The following is a 24,534-nucleotide window of genomic DNA, read 5'->3' on the forward strand; positions in this document are numbered from 1 at the left end:
TTCCAAAACCCAAGTATTGTATTAAAATCACACAATAATAACAAGTAACGCACGTACAAGAAAACCTCAATTACACCGCAAATACCATATAATTCCGATGATGGTACCACCAGTTTCTTCACTCAATAACTCACGGTACTCCACGTGAGCGAACTGTAACACCCCCAAAGTCACTGTCACGACACCAGGCCAAAGTCGATCCACGCTCCGGTGATCACAAGAAAAAAGGTCGTACTGAGACCTGAACCCAGAACGGCTAACAGTCGACGCTGCAGACGAGCCGCTGGGTGAGTTCGGGCCGACGTCGGTCAGGTAAAAGTTCACCTAAAAGGCGACTGGGAATTCACACCTTCGGTTCACCAGACGATGACGCTGACATGAACGAGCAGCAGTTCCCAAGCGGGGAACCGCGAATTCCCAAGCAAAATCCACGACACACACGAGAACCAGGCTAACGGCTGGTGCGAGCTGAAATGGCGGACGGGCCCTTAATGGAGGCGTACCTGCTCTCCAGCAATGATTCACTTTCGGAACCAACAGCAAAACCCGTCACACAGGTTTATCTGCCACAGTAATACCGACACTGTCACAGGAATCCCTTTCCTGGGGAAACCAATATTCGCTCGTGACCAATGTCCACCAGAGTCCGCTCGACACCTCGAAGCAGATCGGCCTTTCTTTCCCGATCTCACTTGATCCGCTCCAGCCTCTTCCTCTTCTTCCTCTTCCGGTTTCTCCAGATCCATTTTGTTTTTCTTTTGAAACACTAATTTTTACCTTTGAAGACAGTTATCTCCATTTCACACAAACTGTAACAACAATAGCATATGAAACTAAAAATGCTTCCAGTGGATGAAAACCACAAAGACGGAAGTGACGAATCCGGAACAGAGATATCGAGGTGCAAAGTTTTTCGGGTTTTCCAAGATGGCGGCCAAACCACGTGATCTATGACGTCATAATTACCATTAAAAAATACTACAGGTGGAGTTGCACATATGGAGAAAATGTCCTGTCAATCGGACCAACGGTTGCAGAGAAAATCTTATTTATTCTGTGCGGACAAACAGACAGACAGACAGACAAACAAACAAACAGACAAAGAAACAAAGACTCAAATGCAATACCCTCTCCTCGGGCGAGGGTAAATATGTTGACCATAGCAGATACTTGTGAAATCCCTGAAATAAGTTGACCTTAGGCCTTTGTTGACCTTTTGGCCTATGTTGACCTCAAAAATAATTGGTTGTTGAATTCAGTGTCCAGATATGTAAATCCTCCTCAAATTTCAAGGCAATCAGATGAAAAGTGATGAGCTCAGGAATTGGACAAAGTTGTTGATCTTTGGCCAATGCTGACCTTTTGACCTCAAAATCAAAAGGCTTCTTCCTTCTGAACAAATCTATCATTTGGTGAAGTTTCGTAAAGATTGGTTTTAAATTGTGACATGTAGGTGATTGACATACAAACAGACAGATGGAATAACGCACAAGACCAACCAATATAGAGTACTTGAAAAACCTTCGATTTCCGCAAGTAATGAATGTAGTATATGTCAGGAAATTGCCACAATCGCTGGTTGTGATCTCCTTTGGTGGGTATCAGAAGGCAGAATGAATACACCCACCGCCTACCCCCAAGACCCAAGGGATCCATCATTTTCTCGGTTGATGTTTTGAAGGAGTGAGCGTCGATGTCGTCAATCTTAAGCATTTGAACATTTTCAGATGTTCCACATCATATGGATTATTTACTCCAAGGGTGCTTTTAAGGATCATCTCCAAGCCCCACACAGGTTCCAGTTGTAGCTCGTTTGTTGATATTTCCTGGTATCTCATTCAAATACTGTGCTCCTTGCAGTTGTTGTCTATCACTCGAACCACTCTGACTGTTACTTGCATGAGGTCAATTTCCTTTATGGAAAATATATCTTCTTGTACTTGATTTCCTCGTTTGGTTTTTCCAATGCATTTAGATCGGTCATTGGGTAGCATGATACTTTAACGAGTGATGCCACCTTTTTAAATGTGTCAGTACAATATCTGCCCAGGTGATTTGTAAAAAGGTATTTTTTATTATATTGTCGTGTTCCTGGTGATTAAAATCTTTCCCAGGATCGAATAGCCGAGCAAGCTTTAACTCTGAGGCACTGATCAAATGCGGACTTAATATACGTGGGAGTGGAGGGGAAGAACGGGGAGTGGAGGGATGAAGGGTCTTACCTGTGGTTCGTCGGACGTTCCCAAACCTGCAAAAAAATAACTCGCACGAAAACGGATTTTAAAATGTACAAAAATAACAAAAGGATTTATTTAAAGAAAATACCGATAATAAGAAAAGCGCAAAGGTAAAACTAAATTCCTATGGGATCCTCCACAGAAGATTTAAAACACAGTCTGTGAATGGGTCCCGGAGGTCCGTGAGCGGGAACACGCCTTGGTGCGAAGTAGGCCTCGTTGCGCCCTCGTTCTTTATGCCGCACCTCGTCACGCTGCAGCCCAGCAGCGCTCATCCATGCGTTGTTCCCGCCTGGAAATCTGCAGCTCTCCGTCCGTGGCTCTTCCGCCTTACGTCCACCAGCAAAGTCCTGGAACACAGCCGCTGCGATGAAGCCCAATTAAGAGAGAAATGTCAGCGCACAGCCGTCTCCCACCAAAGTCCGAACCAAGCCAGCCAAAAGTCCGTCAGCTCATTCTTTTCTCAGCCAACCTCTCATGTCATCGGTGCTTCTTCTCCAATCCCTGCAGGCCAACACCACAGGCTCAGCTCTTCACCACTCAACACGCCGTCCGCCTTCGTGACGCAGTCCGACTTCGTGATTCAGTCCGCCTCCGTGACGCAGTCCGCCTTCGTGACGCAGTCCGCCTGTCAATCATAACCCTGACCAATGGTGTCTCCTCAAGGTGTGGCTTTTCGGCCTGCCTGACCTTGTGGTGATGTAGCTGGTTGCCATGCCATCGGCATTGATCAGAACTGGCTTCTGGTTGCTTTTTATTGTTATTTAAAGCAGTTAATGGGCAATTCCTTCTCTACTCTACGTCTAATAGGGTGCCATAAGGGACAAAGGATGTAAATCACCGAGGGAAAGACATACAGGGAATGAACATAATCCCTGAGCTAGTTAACATGCCCCATTCCTCATAATGGAGACGGAGATACACCTTAATCTGCCATTCGGGCTAAACAAAATCCTACTTATTACATGGTGGTGGTTCTTCTTCTTCACAACAATCAGAGCATGCTACCGATACAAATCTACCTGGTCTAAAGTAATCACTACCCCACAAACATAACAATATTATGGACCGTGACCACTTGGCCACAGTTTCTCTTTGGAAGGATTAGACAACATAATGTCGTCCTTATTGTATAACTAGCACACCTGGATAGTTTATATAGATGAACGGATCATATTTGCTGGGAGCACTCATCCTCACTGTGGTGCTCTCCCAACAAGGGAGGAGTTTCCTTGGCAGTAAGTGAGGGGAGAGGGTGATGAGTCTGGAGGGAATAAGGGCGGGGAACTGACCAGGGAGGGACATGAGTGGGAGGATTCCGAAGCTCTTGATTTCCCATCTCTCGTTGTGCTTTCATGATGAACCAAACCCGGTAGGTGGGCTGTTTATTTAAGACCTTATAGTTTCTGTTGTCACTTGTTTAAGGTACAGATGAGGTTAGGAGTTTATTTCCCATTCAAAATACCTCTGCACCTCTTCTTGTTTTGTGCTTGTTCCTCTGTCTAAAGTATTTAGTCATCCAGCATTTTCAGTTTCCTTTGCTTCATTTTACAAAGCACTTTTTGTTAACATTTGAAATGTTTTTTTAGAGTTACCGGTGCGAGGTCTTTCTTTCGGTCAGTGCTTACAATAAAGGCCTATCTATCTCAGTGACTTGCGGGAAATATCTCACGTGGTCTTCCATGTTTACTTACACTGGCCGTGATAAATAGATAGCAACAGATAGCAGTTAAGCAATGACATTCAATAAGTTACTGAATATTGTCAGGATCTTTTGTTTTTTAATTACTAGTTGTTTTATTTTAAATTCTTAGTGTAAAACTCGACACATTAGATGATGTGGATGTGTGTGTTTGTTTGTTTGTATGTGTGTTGTGACATATGTGTGTATATGTGTGTTGTGACATGTGTGTGTGTGTGTGTGTTGTGCATACGTGTGTTGTGACATATATGTGTGTGTCTGCATATGTGTGTGTGTATATGTGTGTTGTGACATATGCGTGTCTGTGCGTGTGTGTGTGTGTGTGTGTGTGTGTGTGTGTGTGTGTGTGTGTGTGTGTGTGTATGTTGTGACGTGTGTACATGTACATGTGCGTGTGTGTGTGTGTATGTTGTGACGTGTGTACATGTGCATGTTGTGACGTGTGTGTGTGTGCGTGCGTGTGTGCGCGTGCGTGTGTGTGTGTGTGTGTGTGCGTGTGTGTGTGTGTGCGCGCGCGTGTGTGCGTGTGACGTGACGTGACGTGACGTGACGTGACGTGTGACGTGACGTGACGTGACGTGACGTGTGACGTAAATATGTAATTTACGTATACTGGATGTCGCAATCTATATTATAATAGCCGTAGATGATTCTGTCTGTCTGTCTGTCTATCTGTTGGGTGTCTGTCCGGGGTGTGGCTTACTCGGTTTGCAGAGTAGCTCCACCCATTCTGGGAGTGGCTATAAACAAATATCCACCATTTTATTAACTCGCATAGCTTTGAGTCCTGTTTTGTAGGCCCGTGGTGTCTTGCTCTCCCCCAGTTTTATTTCAAATCAAATTCGATAAATCATTTCATTTTTCACAGTCGCTAACATAGTTTTAGACTCGGTTGAAAAAAAACGGGAAGAAAATCCGATGAAAGTTGCCGTTTATAGAACGAAATGAATTCTCAAAGGCCTATAACTTCAAGGCCATTGAGTCTCTCTCACGCCTTTATCTCCAATCTAACTCACCATATGATTTCATTTTTATCGATGGTTTTACTTTTAGACTCGGTGTCAGCAATAATTGAGAACAATCCACACACGCGGGAAAATGCAGAGATATATTTTTTAAAATCGCGTCATGGTGTATCATACACCGCCCAACATGACACCGCCGGCAATGTGTCGATATATATTAAAAATTCGCTTTTGCTTTTCCGTTATGATATATTACTATTTCGTTTGATGATAGTCGTCACAAAAACGTCAACAATGATGCCGACATATATTTCTTCGTTTTTATTTCATTCAACATATTAGCCGGAAGTAAAATATGTTTCAGGAAATTACCGAGAGATATTTCTTCGTTTTTGTGCGCATACACTTTAAATAGGTTTATTTGAAATCTTTAATTTTCCACAATATAATTTACTTGTCATTACCTTCGCAAAAGCGGAAGGTTATGTTTTGATCGCTGTGTATTTATTTGTATGTCTGTGTGTGTGTATGTTAATCGCATAACTCAAAAAGTATTCAACCGAATTGCATGAAATTTGGTGGGATGATTGGTTATTATACGGGACACATTTGATTAGATTTTGGGAAACAGATTTGCTCAAATTCTGACTATTTTTAACTCGATCGTATTTCACTCAAAGTTATGAGCGACTGAAGAAGAAGATGTCCATCCAGGACGTCATCACTATAACGCGATCTCCCGCGATCATTTCAACCTCAAAAAAAATTATAATTGCAGATTTGACAATAGATGAGGCATATTAACAAACGAATGAAACAGATTTGCTCAAATTCTGACTATTTTTAACTCGATCGTATTTCACTCAAAGTTATGCGCGACTGAAGAAGAAGATGTCCATCCAGGACGTCATCACTATAACGCAATCTCCCGCGATCATTTCAACCTCAAAAAAAATTATAATTGCAGATTTGTCAAGAGATGAGGCATATTAACAAACGAATGAAACAGATTTGCTCAAATTCTGACTATTTTTAACTCGATCGTATTTCACTCAAAGTTATGATTTGTATGTCTGTGTGTGTGTGTGTGTGTGTGTGTATGTTATTCGCATAACTCAAAAAGTATTCAACCGAATTGCATGAAATTTGGTGGGATGATTGGTTATTATACGGGACACATTTGATTAGATTTTGGGAGCAATCGGGTCAAAGGTCAAGGGCAAGTACAGAACAGTAGCTGCGGCGAAGGTATGCGCTCTACCGAGTGCCCGTTCTAGTTTATCATTTGATGATTACGAGACAAATTCCTCTTGAGGATCGTGACAATTCATGCGTTGCGTGGAAACTTCCATTTCCAAAATGAATGAGACGATCGATGAAGAACGACTCGGTGTCACCAACGCGGGAAAATGCAGAGATATATTTTTTAAAATACACCATATCACCGCACAACACCGCCCAACAGCCAACCAGTATCATACACCGCCCAACATGACACAGACAGCAACATGTCGACATTATCGCTTTTTCTTTAAACCGAGTGAACCGAGCCGAACCGAATACACCGCGTGAATTCACCGAGCGAATTTCAGCCAATTCCACCTATTTCTTCGTTTTTATTTTATTCGTTACCAGCAGAAGTACCCAGCGTTGCCGGGCGGGGGAGGGGGGGAAGGGCACGTACACTTTAAACATGTATATACATGTGGGATGTGGGATATATACATGTGGGACATGTGTACGTGTGTGTACGTGTGTACGTGTGTACGTGTGTGTGTGTGTGTGTGTGTGTGTGTGTGTGTGTGTGTGTGTGTGCGCGCGTGTGTGTGTGCGTGAATATGTGTGTGTGTGTATATATGTGTGTGTATGTGTATGTAGGCTAACCCCCGCTCTAGCAGGGAAAATGGCCTTAAAATGCATGTTGTTGTTGTATGTGTATATACATGTCTGTGTGTGTGTGTTTGTGTGTATATGTGTCTGTACGTGTGTGTGTCTGTTTTTGTGTGTGTGTGTGTGTGTGTGTGTGTGTGTGTGTGTGTGTGTGTGTGTGTGTGGAGATGTATATATGTGTATATATGTGTATATGTGGATACATATGTGTATACATATTTGCATATGTGCATATGTGTATATGTGTCTGTACGTGTGTGTGTGTGTGTGTGTGTGTGTGTGTGTGTGTGTGCATGTGTGTCGATGTACGTGTGTGTGTATGTGTATATGTGTGTGGGTGTATATGTGTGTGTGTGTGTATATGTAAACATGGGCCGGTGTGTGTGTAAAGTGTGAGGAGGTATTGGAGAGGAAAATGCAGAGATATATTTTTTTAAATCGCGCCATGATGATAAACGAAAATACACCGCCTAAAATAACAGTCGACATATATTTAAAATTCGCCATACACATCCATGCGGGAATCCCACGGGCATGGATGTGTGTGACATTTCGACATATTGAGTTACATGCTGCGCCTGCACATTCAGTTATATAAGATGGTTACTGGCAATTGATCACATCCACAAATGATGTAATCCACACAATTTATGTACTTTACGTTAATAGGAATACATGCCCGTGTAGATGGGAAATACAGTTTGTTTGAAATAAATCACAAATATCAGAAGAAAGTTTTTTAAACCATTTTATATAACTGAATGTGCAGGTGCAGCATCGAACTCAATATGTCGAAATGTCACACACATCCATGCCCGTGGGATTCCCACGGGTGACCCCGCTAGTTTATGTATATTAGGAGTGTGGTACCCAGCGCTGCATGGCCAGATGAGCTTTTCCCGGTATGAGTTTCGGGCCGTGTCGGACAAAAGCTATGGAGTTATATTGGCCTCATGGTGGTTACCTTTTGCCTGCGGGCCGGCGGCAGCAGTGGATGACCCCACATCCCAATTGACACTTTATAGTAGCCTTTGATGGCCTCAAAACGGCCTTCATGGTCAACGTGCGGTAACTTGAAACCTTTCCCAGATTCTGACGTATCAACACCCTTAAATTTGGGGCCTCACGGTGCTCCGGTTCTGCCCAACTTGGAGCATTCACATCAGCGTGCCAGCGTGACCACTTTGACATGAGTTGTTTGTTACGATTGTTAGGACAGTGGGGTTTTTTGTCTCAAAGTGAATAAGGGAGTGTAGATGAGCAGTAAAGTGTGGTTATGCAAAGAACACAAGTTATGGATCAGAGGAGCAGCATATATTTATATACATATACATATACATATACAAATACATATACATATATACATATCCTAGCTTGTATACGAACTAATTGTAATTTGTCGTAACTGAGGAACGGGCTTATTTTAGCCGAGGATAATGACTGTACCTGAGTACCTGTACCTGCACAATTATATTACATTTTTTTTTTTTTCAAGAAAGAACCCCTCAGCACATACATAGGGGAAGGGGAGGTGCAGACTGGAAATTTGGAACGATTACACCTCACCACCACGTAATTCAAAACACGTCACCACCAAGTAATTCAAAACACGTCACCACCAAGTAATTCAAAACACGTCACCACCAAGTAATTCAAAACACGTCACCACCAAGTAATTCAAAACCTGTCACCACCAAGTAATTCAAAACACGTCACCACCAAGTAATTCAAAACACCGCACCACCAAGTAATTCAAAACACCACACCACCAAGTAATTCAAAACACTTCACCACCAAGTAATTCAAAACACGTCACCACCACGTAATTCAAAACACGTCACCACCAAGTAATTCAAAACACCACACCACCACGTAATTCAAAACACGTCACCACCAAGTAATTCAAAACACCGCACCACCAAGTAATTCAAAACACTTAACCACCAAGTAATTCAAAACACCGCACCACCAAGTAATTCAAAACACGTCACCACCAAGTAATTCAAAACACCGCACCACCAAGTAATTCAAAACACTTCACCACCAAGTAATTCAAAACACTTCACCACCAAGTAATTCAAAACACTTCACCACCAAGTAATTCAAAACTCGTCACCACCAAGTAATTCAAAACACTTCACCACCAAGTAATTCAAAACACCGCACCACCACGTAATTCAAAACACCACACCACCACGTAATTCAAAACACGTCACCACCAAGTAATTCAAAACACCTCACCACCAAGTAATTCAAAACACTTCACCACCAAGTAATTCAAAACACCACACCACCAAGTAATTCAAAACACTTCACCACCAAGTAATTCAAAACACTTCACCACCAAGTAATTCAAAACACGTCACCACCAAGTAATTCAAAACACTTCACCACCAAGTAATTCAAAACACCGCACCACCACGTAATTCAAAACACGTCACCACCAAGTAATTCAAAACACTTCACCACCAAGTAATTCAAAACACCGCACCACCACGTAATTCAAAACACGTCACCACCAAGTAATTCAAAACACTTCACCACCACGTAATTAAAAACACTTCACCACCAAGTAATTCAAAACACTTCACCACCAAGTAATTCAAAACACGTCACCACCAAGTAATTCAAAACACCTCACCACCAAGTAATTCAAAACACTTCACCATCAAGTAATTTAAAACACCTCACAGCCATAAAACACGTAATAAAAACACCTCACAGCCACAAAATTAAAAACACCTCACCACCACAAAATTGAAAACACCTCACAGCCATAAAACACGTAATAAAAACACCTCACAGCCACAAAATTAAAAACACCTCACCATCACGTCATTTAAAAACACCTCACCACCAAGTAATTCAAAACACCTCACCATCACGTAATTCCAGACACCTCATCACCAACTAATTCAAAACACCTCACCACCGTAATTATAAATACATCACCACCACGTGATTCAAAACCACCACAACGTCATTAAAAACACTTCACAACCACGGAAACAAAAGTTTGAGGGAGTCGTTAAGTGACAACACAGACACTGCCCAGATGTGTAGATATATAGATAAATGACTGCACCCGAGTTGCCGTTTTGTCATGGTTTAAGCCAATCATAATTCAAACAATTATTTTGCACAAATGTATTTGTAATATACGTGATATCACATTTTATAAACAATTGAAGTTGAAGACTTAAGTTGAAAAAAAAAATTCCCGAAAAAATTCCCCCAAAAAAAATTGGAAACTTTTTCAAAAAAAATACCCTGAGGACATACAGACGGGAGAGATACTGTATGTGCATACCAGAAGTTTGGTACGATTTCACAAAAGTTTGAGAAAGTAGTTCAGTGACAAGACAAGACAAGACAACACAACACAACACAACACAGACACTGCACAGATATACAGTCACGTGAAAAAGTAAGTACACCCCATGTAAACTTTTGACTTTTTCAACATATTTCAACATACAGCTATTTGATCTTCATTTCAACAATATTGACAGATAAAGGTGATATAATACAACAAATATCATGAAACATTTACATTTTGTAGTCCATTGTATAATTTAAATAAACATAAATGCAAATTTCGCATGTGGAAAAAGTAAGTACCCTTGGCTCTCATAGGTGGTATTGCCCCCTTTGGCAGAAACAACCTCAAGTAGGCGTTTCTTATAACTGTCTACCAGTCTCTGACATCGACTGGGAGAAATTTTTTCCCACTCCTCCATGCAGAATTCTTTCAGCTGTGCGATGTTTGAGGGGTTTCTTGCATGCACAGCTCGTTTCAAATCCCCCCACAACATCTCGATGGGATTTAGATCCGGGCTTTGACTTGGCCATTCCAGAACCCTCCATTTCTTTCTTTCCAGCCATTCCTTGGTGGATTTACTGGTATGTTTAGGGTCATCGTCATGTTGCAAGGTCCACCTTCGGTTGAGCTGCAACTCTCCGACAGATGGTCTCACATTATCCTCAAGCACCCTCTGGTACAATGAAGAATTCATAGTGGATTCTATGATGGTGAGCTGCCCAGGCCCTGATGCAGCAAAGCTGCCTCAAACCATAATATTTCCACCACCATGCTTTCCAGTTGGTATCAGGTTATTGTGGTCAAATGCTGTCTTTGGTTTTCGCCAAACATGTCTTCTGGTCCTGAGGCCAAATAGCTCTACCTTTGATTCATCTGTCCAGAGCACATTGTTCCAGAAGTGCTGGTCTTTGCCGAGGTGTTCATTGGCAAACTTTAGTCTTGCCCTGATGTTCTTTCTGGACAGCAAAGGTTTCCTCCTGGCACACCTCCCATGTAGATAGAATTTGTGCAGCCTCTTTCTAATGGTAGACTCGTGCACTTTGACATCAAAAGTGGAAAGAGCTACCCTAGGTCCCGTGATGACATTCTGGGGTTTTTAGAGACTTCTTTCAGCATCTTGCAGTCTGTTCTCGGGCTGAACTTGCTGGGGCGGCCTGGCCTGAACAAGTTGGCAGTTGTTTGGAATCTTCTCCACTTGTAAATGATCTTCCGGACAGTCGAATGATTGATTTCAAATTGTTTGGAGATCTTTTTAAATCCCTTCCCAGACTCGTAGGCATCTATAACCTTCTTTCTGAAGGCCTCAGAGAGCTCTTTTGATCTAGGCATGGTGACGCCACACACTTCAACAACAAAGAGCAAACCAAACTAAATGTCTGAGGTTTAAATAAGACAGGTTCCTCCAAGATCCTCTCTAACGATGTTCTAATCATTTGCACCTGAGCTGGTGCACCTGATTCTAATTTTAGGTATTTGAAGTGGTGATAAATGTGGGGGTGTACTTTACTTTTTCCACATGCGAAATTTGCATTTATGTTTATTTAAATTATACAATGGACTACAAAATGTAAATGTTTCATGATATTTGTTATAGTATATCACCTTTATTTATCAATATTGTTGAAATGACGAACAAATAGCTGTGTGTTGATATATGTTGAAAAAGTCAAAACTTTACATGGGGTGTACTTACTTTTTCACGTGACTGTATATATCCCTGATTGACTGGGATATGACAAAATATATGTAAATCCAATCTTACTCAATATAATAATTGTATAAAAACTGTTTCTGTGCACAGCTTCATTTACTGCTTTCTGATGTCATGGCTCCTTGGTCTTGGCTGTTTCTCAACGAGTAATGATGTAGTGGTTCCGAAAGCAAAGCAGGAGTTGTTTGGGGCATTGCGCTCACCAAACTACCCCTACGTCTACCCCAACTTTCTGCAGCGTACATGGCATGTCCAGGTCCCGAATGGCTACAGAGTTCAAATAAAATTCCTGCATTTTGACTTGGAACCTTCATACCTCTGTGAATATGATGCCATAGAGGTAGGGATAGGAAAACCGACGCTTTGGTGCTTTATTATGATTTGTGTGCAGGAGGATAGCATTAAAAAGTGATTTGTGTTTTCCATTGCTTGATTTTGGTTTGAGCATACATATGATAACAGCTATGGTGTGCCTCGTTTATAACTGTTAAATCTGTCCACATCTGCCTGTTTACCTGACTAGGTATGCACACTCACATCTAAGCTGTCGTTCCTGGGTTAGTATCTTTGCCCTGCTATAAACTGTCCCCCTCGTGTTTTGCAGGCAGGATAATGCTATCGTATACAGTAAGGCACCACATATTTGAGAGGTTAGGTTTCAGAAGAGCTCGCTAAAATAAAAACAAACATACCACAACTAAAAATTGTTTTTGAGACATAGCATAACCATATTTTGACTTCGTGACAACACTAAAAAAAATTTGTGATGTAAAACACCAAGTGATCAATTGTGACATTCATATATATATATATATATATATTGTATATATGTATATATATATTGTATATATGTATATATATATATATATATATATATATATATATATATATATATATATATATATATACATAAATATATATATATATGTAGGGAGCTGTAATGCCCCTCCCCCTTTGTATATCCTTGCTGCTTTACCAATTACCAAGTATAACCAATTTTATGTTTTGTTTTGACTTACTGCTGTACTCTTTTATGATACTGAGTTCTTTCTTGTGCATTGAGGATGTGTAATATCCTAATAAGGAGTTCTCTGCCTGTGTGCCCTGGCCTGCGTGGGCACAATCTCTAGTTCCCCTTCCCAGGCCTTGGAGGCAACTGTTATCTCTCTTTGCCTTTCTCCTGACTTTGCCATTATCTTGCAAGCTGACAGTTTTATGAGTGTCCACTCCCTTTGTACTTTCCCAAGCTAGCTTTCTTTACAGAAAGTTGTAAACATGTTGCCACATAATGCTGACCATCTCCTTATCAGAGCTAACCCATGACTGGCCTTGGATGAACTTCCTTTAATTAACTGAACAACAGGATGGGACTATGGTGGGAGGGCCGATGAGCCCATTCTGTCTCTGTATCTTGTGAGCTAACTCCACCCCTGATTTTCCTTATATAAAGCAATGTTAATTGAATTATTTCAGAGCATCTTGTTGTACTGTTGGTCATTCTTTGTGAGTTTCAATACAACTTTGCTGTCCTCAAGCTTGTGTACTCGAGTTCTAATAAATATATCCGTTGCTCCTTTCATCTGAGTCTTCTGAGTCCCAAGTCCTAAGTCCCAATCCGACAAGTGGTGGCAGCGGTGGGATCAGTCTGGGCAGTCCGGGACGCGGTCCCAGGCAAGGGAGTGGTGAGAGACCAGCTGGCAATTGATCCGGGTCAGGTGAGCTGTGGTTTTCTTTTGTTTTTCCTTTTTAGCCTGGGGGTCAGTCCAAATTGTAACCCACTCTCTCTTGCTCGGTTGCCGTTTGTTCCGTTCCCTGCTCATACCTGTTCCACGAACCTAAATTTAATTACGGACCGCTTGGGTCCTGGAGCAACTGATTGTTTATGGACTCGTTAGGGTAACGTTACGTAAGGGAACGTGCCCCACGTTGGGCGCCTGAGGTTAAGGGGTAATAGATCTCTGGTTGTGAGGGTAAGGATAAGGGCGGCGTCCCGATCCGAGGCCTACCCGGGAGATGTCGGGATTTTAAGTAAGATTAGAACTATTACACGGGCGTAGGACGCCAGGAAAGTGCAGTAAGGGTAGGATAGACGGCTGTGTACGCGGACGAGCCTCTCAGGAGAGTAGGTAGCGCGGCCGTACCACGCGAGGCGGGCGAACCTCACGGGTACAAGGCTGCGAGCCTCACAGAGTTAGGTAGACGGCTGTAAACGCGAGGCGGGCGATCCTCACGAGTACAAGGCTACGTCGGTAAACTAAGGTTTCTTAGGATGGGTAACAGTATGGGTAATAAGACAGTAAAGGCAGGTGAACCGCTTAGACATACCCCAGCATTTTTTATGTTTCAGAGGCATGGCTATGCTGCTGTGAGACCAGGGAAGTCATGGGTTGCGCTGACGAAGGATTTAGGAGAACCATGGCCTGAAGGAGGGTCTTTTGCGCTGGAAAAATTGGACGTGTTGTATGAGACATTAGACAAGTTTGAACAGACCACGAAACACTTCCCGCCGGACTACTGGAAAGTCTTTGGCTGGTGGAAGGAAGAAGCGATGAAGCGACACGCAAAGTCGAAACAGGCCAGCTTGGCTGGTGAGGTAACAAAACTCAAGGGTCTGAGGAAACAGGCGAATAAAGAGCAGGATGAAGCGCTTAAGGAAATAGAAAAGCAGGCCAACGCGCGACTGATGCCGCTCGTTGAAAACCCAGACCCCGCGAGAGGGGAGGTAGCGACCAATCTACCCTCCCCAGCCCCAGACCTAAACCCTGTCCCGGGGTTTCAGGCACCACCTATCCTTTCTGCGCCCCCGCTACCACCCCCCTATAACCCCGCTACCATCGCGCCCCAGATACCCCAGAACCACCCGAGCCAGGGAAGACTGTTTGCACAACTCGGGGCTAATGGAATAGATGACGGGACCGACATCGCAGGGTTCCCGCCACCGATAGGACAGGATGGGTTATACCCCTCACTGGTAGGTTGTAATGGGAAAGGAACCTCACAAACTGCCCCATCGGAATGTCAGGAAATAGAGGGAAGGAAAACATTGTGCCCTGTACAAGTTATCGGAGTTGACGCCCAAGGACAGGGGGTTCGAGAAAGGGTACCATGGAAAGAATCCTCTTTAACTGTAATGCGGGAAAGGATTCAACATTTGCTTATTGAGGATCCACGGCAGATAGTGCCGACCATGTCGAATTGGTTTATAGCTGGCGAGTGCGACTATCGAGACATAACTCATATGGGAGTATCCGTGCTCCCACCCAAAGTATGGGAAAGGGCTAGACAAAGAGCACACTGGCCGCACGACGACCCAAGGGCGGCGGGTGCAAACCCCCAGATAACACTAGTGCAATGGGAGGCACTGAAGGTCCGGCTGCTGGGTGCCATCGAACATGCGCTGTTGCCAGCAGGGGGTCCGGATTGGGGAAAAATTGGGGCCATAAAACAAAAGGCAGGAGAACCAATTGGAGAATACCGAGAAAGGTTGGAAAAGGCCATTGCGCGCTGGGGAGGACTGGGTCCGATGCAGCTGGTAGGGCTACCTCAACCATTGGTAAATCAATATCTAATCGAGGGGCTTCGACCGGTATTAAAGAAACAGGTACAGTCCGTCCTTTTCGGCTGGAAGGGAATGACAACTAACGAATTATGCGACAAACTGGAACAATGCCCGGGCTCCTCCCTAGAGGAGAAGAAGGATATTAAGGAGGAAATATTGCAAATGTTCGTCCAGGAGAAACGGGCTCAATTTAACCAAAATAAAAAAGGGGACCAGAGCCAGAACTACATACACGAACAGTGCCAGAAGTGGGGACCTGTTCGAGGTCCAGAGGAACATAGGAGGAGTTGTTATCCTCTTTTCTATAAGGGCCAATTTCCCAACGGAGAGTGGATCCACAACGAAAATGAAAACTGCGACGGTTGTACTGAGGAAGACTTTGGACTAATTAATATGAACGAGGTAAAACAACAATGGACAATACCACCCCCTCTTCCCCCTCCTCCTCAAAACCCTCAAACTTGGACTGTGCAAGGACCCCCTCCCCAAAATTGGTATCCACCAAGACCCCTTCTCCAAACCCCCGGACCACCCCCCAATAGTGGGATGCAGAACGGACCAAGGGGGAACTGGGCCCCGCCTCGGGGTCCGCCGCAATGGCAACCAGTAAACCAGTCACATTGGGGGCCGCCAGAACGCAGGCAGGGCGGAAGGGGAGCTGTAGAGGGACGACCTATGCCCTCCGCACCACCGGTTCCGCAAGAACCGTGCCATTATTGCAAGCAGATGGGACACTGGATACGTGATTGCCCAAAGGCTCGTAAGGGGTTTCAGCCCCAATACAATAGAGGGGCCTATTGACGGGACGCTGGCGAGTCGCCCAAGGAGTGTCCTCTCTTGACCATGACACCGGCAGAGGAACCAACCATGATGTTGGACGTGGAGGGAAGACCATTAGAATTCCTCGTAGATACGGGTGCGACTCGCAGCACAATTAACAAGGGGCAATTGCCCTCTTTGTGCCCTACGGCCAGGAACGTTCAAATACTGGGTGTTTCGGGTTTACCCCAAGCGCTTCCTATTTCGGAGGAAGTGCGAGTAACATGCGGCCCGCTGGAGGCTAAACATGCTTTCTTGATGACCACTACCGCCCCGACGAATTTGCTGGGACGGGATTTGTTGTGCCGATTGGGCTGTCAGATCTCATGTACCGAGGAGGGAGTTTTTGTAGACGTCGCGGAATCTAAACGCGACTTGGTAATGACGGCCTTGTCTCGGCCCGGCCCCACCGTGTATTGGTGGCGCATGGATGAAGGGGCTCTGGCTACCTGGACGCATATCATAGATTATGTGTGTTTGGACAATGCAGTTCTGCGAGATTGGCTACAACTGCACGAAATTTCGATAAAAACCTTAAGGGATAATCCACCCCATTGCACTGCGTACTATGATGCAACGGGCGACGACGAGAATTATCGAGAAAAGGTTAAGGAAAAGCTGGGCGAGCGCACGCCTATACACTTGTCACGGATGTGGATCGGCCGCGAGGGAATAGGAATCGAGGCAGTCCTAACCTCAAGTCAGCGTGCGTTGACCCAATACCCCGAAGGAGCGACAGCCCATGTTACCCTCACCACTGCCAAAGGGTGGCCGCCGGAAAATGTAGGTTGGATGGTAGGGAGGTTACGAGAAGTTCCCCTACAAGGTTATCGGAGTAAGAAAGGCCGCTGGACTTTGAAACGGCTCCAAAATGGCGAAGGTTTTTCAATTGACTTCAAGACACAACGGAGGGATGGAGTGTTCGAAGCGACAGAGTTGCCTCCTAAGGGCACCTATGCCATGAGGGCAGTGCTGACGGACCCGGGTGAGTCGGATTACCTCCTAGCGGAGGTGCCAGACAATTTATGGCCCAAAAGCGACGGTGAGGTTGGACGGATGCGAGACGCCGAACCTCTAGTGATAGCAGTGCAGCCGGGGATGCGCTTGCCAAATGTAAAACAGTATAAGCTACGACCTGAGGCCGATGTAGGCATAGCACCAGTAATTCAATCCCTAGTGGAACAGAAAATTATCGTGGAAACTAACAGCCCATGTAATACACCAATTTTGCCAGTGAAAAAGCCGTCGAAGGACAAATGGAGGTTTGTACAGGATTTAAGGGAGGTGAACAAGGTGATACAGGGCATACACCCACTAGTTCCAAACGGAGAAACCCTCATGATGTCAATTCCGCCGGACGCAACATACTTCACGGTCATCGACCTTTGTTCTGCGTTTTTCTCTGTGCCCATCGCGCCTGAGTCACAATACTTGTTCGCTTTCACCCATAGGGGGCGCCAGTATACTTGGACAGTGCTACCTCAGGGGTTTTCAGATAGCCCCACTCTGTTTTCCCGGGCGCTGCACCGCGACCTGGCGGATGTGGAATTGAAGGGAGGGTCAGTGTTGCTGCAATACGTTGACGATTTGTTGATTTGCTCCCCTTCAAAGGAGGCGTGCGAAATGGATTCCTTGGCCCTATTAAAGGCCTTGGCGGCCAAAGGCCACAAAGTAGGCAGACCAAAACTTCAGTTTGTGCGGCAGGTTGTAACTTACTTGGGACACGCCATTTCGCACGGAAAACGAGAATTGGATGCTGGACGAGTGACCGCTATTATGGAGCTGCCTCGCCCTTGCTCGCAACGGCAACTGCTGCGCTTCCTAGGTATGACGGGATACTGCCGCACTTGGATACTTGATTTTGCGCTGCTAGCTAAGCCACTATACGAGGCAACCAGATCAACCGCCTCGGACGAATTGGTATGGACACCAGAAATGAGGCGAGGTTTTGACGGGCTGAAACAGGCGCTGGTTACGGCACCGTCATTAGGACTCCCGGATTATGCGAAACCATTTACCCTTTACACTCACGCCGTGGGAGGTTTCGCCCAGTCAGTTTTGACACAGACCCATGGGGATAAGGAGCGGCCGGTAGCCTACTTTAGTAAAAAGTTAGACCCGGTCGAACAAGGGTTTCCGGTGTGCTTGCAAGCCGTGGCAGCGGCCAGGTACGCAGTAGAAAGAACAGCGGACATTGTTATGGGACACCCAGTAACGCTACGGGTACCACATTGCGTCACTTCGCTGTTGTTACAGCGAAGCACACAGCATTTGTCTAACACTAGATTAATGCAATACGAATCCGCACTGATCACTGCAGCCAACATCACGATCGAACGTTGCACGACACTCAACCCAGCCTCACTGATGCCCACCCCAGAGGAGGGCGAACCTCATGTGTGCACCGACGTTGTGCAGCTAGTCTCCACGGTGCGATCGGATTTAAAGGACAATCCCTTAGAATATCCCGACTGTACATATTATGTCGATGGATCAGCTAGGCGCGCATGGGACGGGTCTCTGTTGTCCGGGTACGCCGTGTGCTCGGATAGCGAAACGGTAGAGAGCGGACGTCTTCCACCTACATTTTCCGCACAGCAGGCGGAGCTGTGCGCCTTAACTAGAGCGTGCAGCTTGGCGGAAGGCCTTGCCGTCAACATTTACACAGATTCGGCCTACGCTCACGGCGTTGTCCACGATAAAGGGGCCATCTGGAAGATGAGAGGTTTTCTCACATCTGCCGGTTCAGTAATAAAGAATGGCGCGCTAGTAGAAGGGCTCCTCCGAAGTATTTTACTTCCCCGCGCTATCGCGGTAATTAAGTGTCGTGGCCACCAAAGGGCGGACACTGACGTTGCCCGGGGCAATGCAAGGGCGGACGAGGCGGCAGGAAAGGCCGCCAACCAACAGATAGAACGCAACATGCCGATGGTGACACGAGCACAGAAGACAGCCGCACAGATTGCTGACATACCGACTGCGGGACCACCCGCCACACCAACTAAGGACGATATCATAAATTTGCAAAATGCTGCACCGACGGCCGAACACGAGGTCTGCCTCAAACGAGGAGCGATACGCCCTGGGCCAGGGGAAATGTGGACCCTTGATGAAAAACCTATAGCACCCCAGGCTTTACTGCCTTGGCTGGCACGCATGGCTCATCAGAATGGTCATGTGTGCCAGAGGGGGGTGATGGGACAGATAGACTACACTTGGGCAGCGCCAGGACTGTCACGGATTGTATCCGAAGTGTGCCGATCGTGTGTGGTCTGCCAGCAACACAATAGAGGGGCGCCACCGAGACATGCACATGATGGGGGACGGCCCCCGCCTAGTGGGCCGTTCGCAACTATTGAGTTCGATTTTACAGAATTGGAACCAAGCATGTCGTTTCGCTATGTGTTGGTAATCGTAGATACGTTCACCAAATGGGTCGAAGCATACCCATGCGTCAAATCCGATGCTCCGACAGTAGTGAAGCGCCTCGTGCGGGATTTTATGTGCAGATTTGGCATTCCCCAGATAATTTCGTCAGATCAAGGAGGCCATTTCACGGCGCAGGTGGTTAAGGGCATCCTGAAGGCGTTGGGCGTTAAACAATCCTTCCATTGCGTCTACCACCCACAGTCCTCAGGACTTGTGGAACGAACGAACAAAACTTTAAAGAATAAACTAGCGAAACTTTGCGCAGACACAGGCTTGAGGTGGCCAGAGGCTCTTCCGCTTGCATTGATGAGCATTCGTTCCACCCCGGGTCGCACTACGGGCCTTTCCCCCCACGAAATATTAATGGGACGACCTATGAGCTTGCCCGTTTCAGCACCAACAGACATGTCCACCCTTGCTTTGCCAGTAATGGATGACATGCTTTTGAGATTTTGCATAGGCTTGTCGAATGTGGCACGCAGCATCCATGCTCGAGTACGAGAGGCGCTGCCTGAACCAATAGGCCACGCCATCCACAACTTCCAGGCCGGCGACTGGGTGCTTGTAAAGCACTTCACCCGCAAGGCTGCTTTGGAGCCACGGTGGAAGGGACCATTCCAGGTGCTACTAGTCACACCGACGGCAGTCTTCTGCGAGGGTAAACCTTCGTGGATCCACGCCACCCATTGTAAGTTGTCCATTCCCGCACCACAAGTCACACAAGACACCGCACCCCTCACTGCTGAAGACACCGCACCTCACACTGCCGAAGACAATGCATCGCCTAGGGCACCACAGTCTCCTAAGGGCGGCGATGACGGTCATGATGATGGGAATTCTGGGTAGCTGCCTCAAACCCCCTGCCGGAGATAGGCTCTTGAACTTTGAGCGACTGAGAAAGGACCTCCCCAAGTACCCAGGACCCGACAACTATTCAGCATTTTCCCTCTACCCCGTCAAGTATATAACGGCTCGCTGGGGAGACAAAATAGCGGTGAATTGCTGCAACCTGGAAACGAGCTTTAAGTGGTTATCTGTAAGATGGGCGGAAGCTATAGTGGTACACAATAACACACCACAGGCACGGATGACAAGAACACGCCTAGTCCTGACTAAGGTTAGGAAAGTGGAAAATGGAACATATGGGGACATAAGCGGCCGACATGCCCGAGGATATGGATGGGGCAAGGGCGTTGAGAATACTACCCTCATGTTGCATTATGCCCCCATTGGTCCGGATACAACAATGATACTTGAATGTGGAATATGGCCCCCTCGCACGACAATCCCAAATGGAACCACATCTTACCTTCGACCTAGTTGCGCCTCTTACGTCATTAAGACCCCGCCTGCCCAGAAAGTAAGAAAGAAGCCAGAGGAGAACACATACTGGAAGGTCGCACGGCATATGGCCACATTACAAAATAGGACACGGTGTTGGATGTGTATGCACCTTCCCCGCACCAGCACAACAGGAATACCAATGGTAGCGTTACCCCTATCACTCAATGATTTGTGCTCAAAGCCACTAGACACCAAATGCCTTAGTACAACCCTGACAAGCCAAGGTTCTGACGGAACTGCGTGTAAACGAGTTTTCCAGTACTCGCCCCCCATCCAGTCCCGACACTTTGAGGAACGTCCGGCGCCGGTTTGGGTTAAACCGGCTAGGGGGCCCCTCTGCTTAGAAGGAAAGGGCCAAATAACGGTAGGCAAATCTGTGTGTAGAGCTACCCTCCTCGCGGACCCTAGGGAAGGGAAACACATGCTGTTAGTAAATGTTACGAGTTCGCCCTTACATAATCTCACACACCTCCAGTTGGCATGGGAAGGGGTAAACGGAACAAACACTATCGCAGACCGTCGCACTTGCATGACCACTCATTTAGTGGCTCCACACGGAACCATGTTTGTATGCGGGAACAAAGCTTACCCGTATTTACCTGATAATTGGGGAGGACGTTGCTATTTAGGATCAGTTTTCCCAGAAATGGAAATGCGACAACACTTGCATAATACCCCCGCACTCATAAGGACACAACGAAGCACCTATTGGAACGACGACGGCACCACCACCTTACATGGCGCTGATTGGGAGAAGGCCGTTAGTTTCTTTTTCCCTTGGGCTGGGACGGTCATGAGCAGTTACCGCATTGACAAAATTGCGTTAATCTCAGAAACGGTGGCCAACGCCACCGCTACAGCACACGACGAAATGTTGGACACAGTTGTCCATCTGCGTACAATGGTTATGCAAAATAGGGTTGCATTAGATATGCTATTGGCAGAACGAGGAGGGGTATGTGGGATAATTGAGGGTAAATGTTGCACTTTTATTCCTGACCCCTCACAGGGCGTCAGTGCTGCGATTATAACGTTAAGGGAAAGCGCTCACTCATTGACAAGGGATCGAATGGATCGGGAAGCCTCCCACCAGTGGCTTACCGACTGGTTCAAAGGGTGGACAGGCACAATTGTAAAGTGGGTACTAACCGCCTTGGCAATAGTCCTTGGAATCGTGGTTTGTTGTGTGATAATCAAGGCTTTAGTCCTTGCGTGTGTGAGGAAGTTTTCCACAGGATGGACACTGAAGACGACAACAGAAAAGGCCATGGTGATGCTTGAAAAGCTGACCGCGGGTCCAGATGACACACTGGCCGTCGACGTGACTGCAGACCGCGGATCCTGGAACGACGACCCGGACGAGCCACTGGGCCGCGACAATGAGATCTCCGCTTCCGAAGATTGTTCTTCCATTGTTGATATTACCGATAATGATGTCGAGTACACTTATGCGGACCTCGAAGCATTTCAGGCTGCCAGGAGGCCGTTTAAACTGGGCCCCGACACGTCGAATGAAGAAATCGACGATTTCCTGAAGGATTCCTCTCATTTCTTCACGATATGCCATGCCGTGGCTATGACTATGGGTGACCGTCGACGCCACAGGCCTACGCCACCTGAGAATAATGTTACTGATGATGTTACCAATGATGATGTGGGCCACTTGCGAGGGTCCCCGACTGATGTTTATATTTCAATGCAGGCTTTGCCTCCCCATGTCTCACAAGCCCACAGTGAGTCAAACGCCACTGACCCAGTCCGGGATTTGGACCCAGCTGTGAACCCAAGCCCGGATGGAGAGGAACTCGATCGTGAAAATACTCTGAGTTCCGAGTCTGATCGTTTTGGAGATTCGCCCGTGGATAACAGCGAAGCAAGCAGCATCGCCTCGGACGATCTCGACTTTGACCCAAAGGAAGTTTCTCTCCCACCTTTGGATCGTTATGCTTTATTTCATGGCCATAGGTTTGAGCCACCTGATACTGACGATGTTGTGTCTTCCCCAGATCACCAGCACGTAAGAGACCTCATGAACATGAATATCGATTGAGCGCTGAAGATCTACAAGGATTTCACTTGGGGAAGCCTGGGCGAGCTCCAGTTGGGGAGGAGTCCGGCTGCACCTCTGTGGACCAAGGGTGGGTCGGAGATCTTCCTGGGTGTGGACCCCGGTGGAACCAGAGGTCTTCGTTGTGGATTTGGCGTGCTATTCGATCTTCATGTCTCTACGGTCTCACCTCATACACCCATCTACACCCGACTTACATCATACATCCACTTACACCCACTTGCACCCACACACCCGCGGATCAGCCTGCTGGGTTCGTTGTGCGGTACTGGGTACGGGACATGCTCACTGGGCTGCATTCGCGCGGTACGTTACGTTTAGTTACACTGTCTCTCTCTCTCACCTCTCTTGGTGGATTTTGTGTGCCATTTGATCACCCTGCTTTTACGGACTTACATTGCATACTCACATACAGACGCGAATCATCCTACTGAGTTTGTGTGGTGCTTTGGTACGGGACATTCTTACGGGGCTGCCTTCGCGTGATATGTTGAATGATTTTTCTGTTTTGTTTGAAATAAAGGCCTTTGATTGGCTCGTAGATAACTTTGTATCTTAGATCCAAAAGGGCGGTATGTAGGGAGCTGTAATGCCCCTCCCCCTTTGTATATCCTTGCTGCTTTACCAATTACCAAGTATAACCAATTTTATGTTTTGTTTTGACTTACTGCTGTACTCTTTTATGATACTGAGTTCTTTCTTGTGCATTGAGGATGTGTAATATCCTAATAAGGAGTTCTCTGCCTGTGTGCCCTGGCCTGCGTGGGCACAATCTCTAGTTCCCCTTCCCAGGCCTTGGAGGCAACTGTTATCTCTCTTTGCCTTTCTCCTGACTTTGCCATTATCTTGCAAGCTGACAGTTTTATGAGTGTCCACTCCCTTTGTACTTTCCCAAGCTAGCTTTCTTTACAGAAAGTTGTAAACATGTTGCCACATAATGCTGACCATCTCCTTATCAGAGCTAACCCATGACTGGCCTTGGATGAACTTCCTTTAATTAACTGAACAACAGGATGGGACTATGGTGGGAGGGCCGATGAGCCCATTCTGTCTCTGTATCTTGTGAGCTAACTCCACCCCTGATTTTCCTTATATAAAGCAATGTTAATTGAATTATTTCAGAGCATCTTGTTGTACTGTTGGTCATTCTTTGTGAGTTTCAATACAACTTTGCTGTCCTCAAGCTTGTGTACTCGAGTTCTAATAAATATATCCGTTGCTCCTTTCATCTGAGTCTTCTGAGTCCCAAGTCCTAAGTCCCAATCCGACATATATATATATATATATATATATATATATATATATATATATATATATATATATATATATATATACATACATATATATATATATATACATAAATATATATATATACATAAATATATATATATATACATAAATATATATATATACATAAATATATATATATACATAAATATATATATATATATATATATATATATATATATATATACATAAATATATATA

General features: G+C 45.7%; 1 protein-coding gene across 4 annotated transcripts in view; it reads left to right on the forward strand.

The window, feature by feature from the left end:
* Positions 1-24,534, forward strand: part of LOC137415969 (uncharacterized) — a 243,861-nt gene that overhangs the window by 156,394 nt on the left and 62,933 nt on the right. Inside the window, exons 1-3 of one of the 4 annotated variants that reach the window (XM_078776222.1) lie at positions 3,545-3,609; positions 11,918-12,167; positions 20,117-24,285. The exons of 1 other annotated variant lie outside the window; for it this stretch is intronic. In XM_078776222.1, coding sequence (XP_078632348.1) covers positions 20,410-23,028 — 2,619 coding nt within the window. In that variant the 5' untranslated portion in view covers positions 3,545-3,609; positions 11,918-12,167; positions 20,117-20,409 and the 3' untranslated portion in view covers positions 23,029-24,285. Of the gene's footprint in view, positions 1-3,540; positions 3,610-11,917; positions 12,168-12,760; positions 13,543-20,116; positions 24,286-24,534 lie in introns of those variants that run through there. 2 more of the 4 variants (XR_013623125.1, XM_078776223.1) reach the window with 2 other exon arrangements.

This window comes from Myxine glutinosa, chromosome 4, assembly GCF_964187855.1.
Source record: "Myxine glutinosa chromosome 4, kmMyxGlut1.1, whole genome shotgun sequence".
In the NCBI taxonomy this organism is placed as follows: domain Eukaryota; kingdom Metazoa; phylum Chordata; class Myxini; order Myxiniformes; family Myxinidae; genus Myxine; species Myxine glutinosa.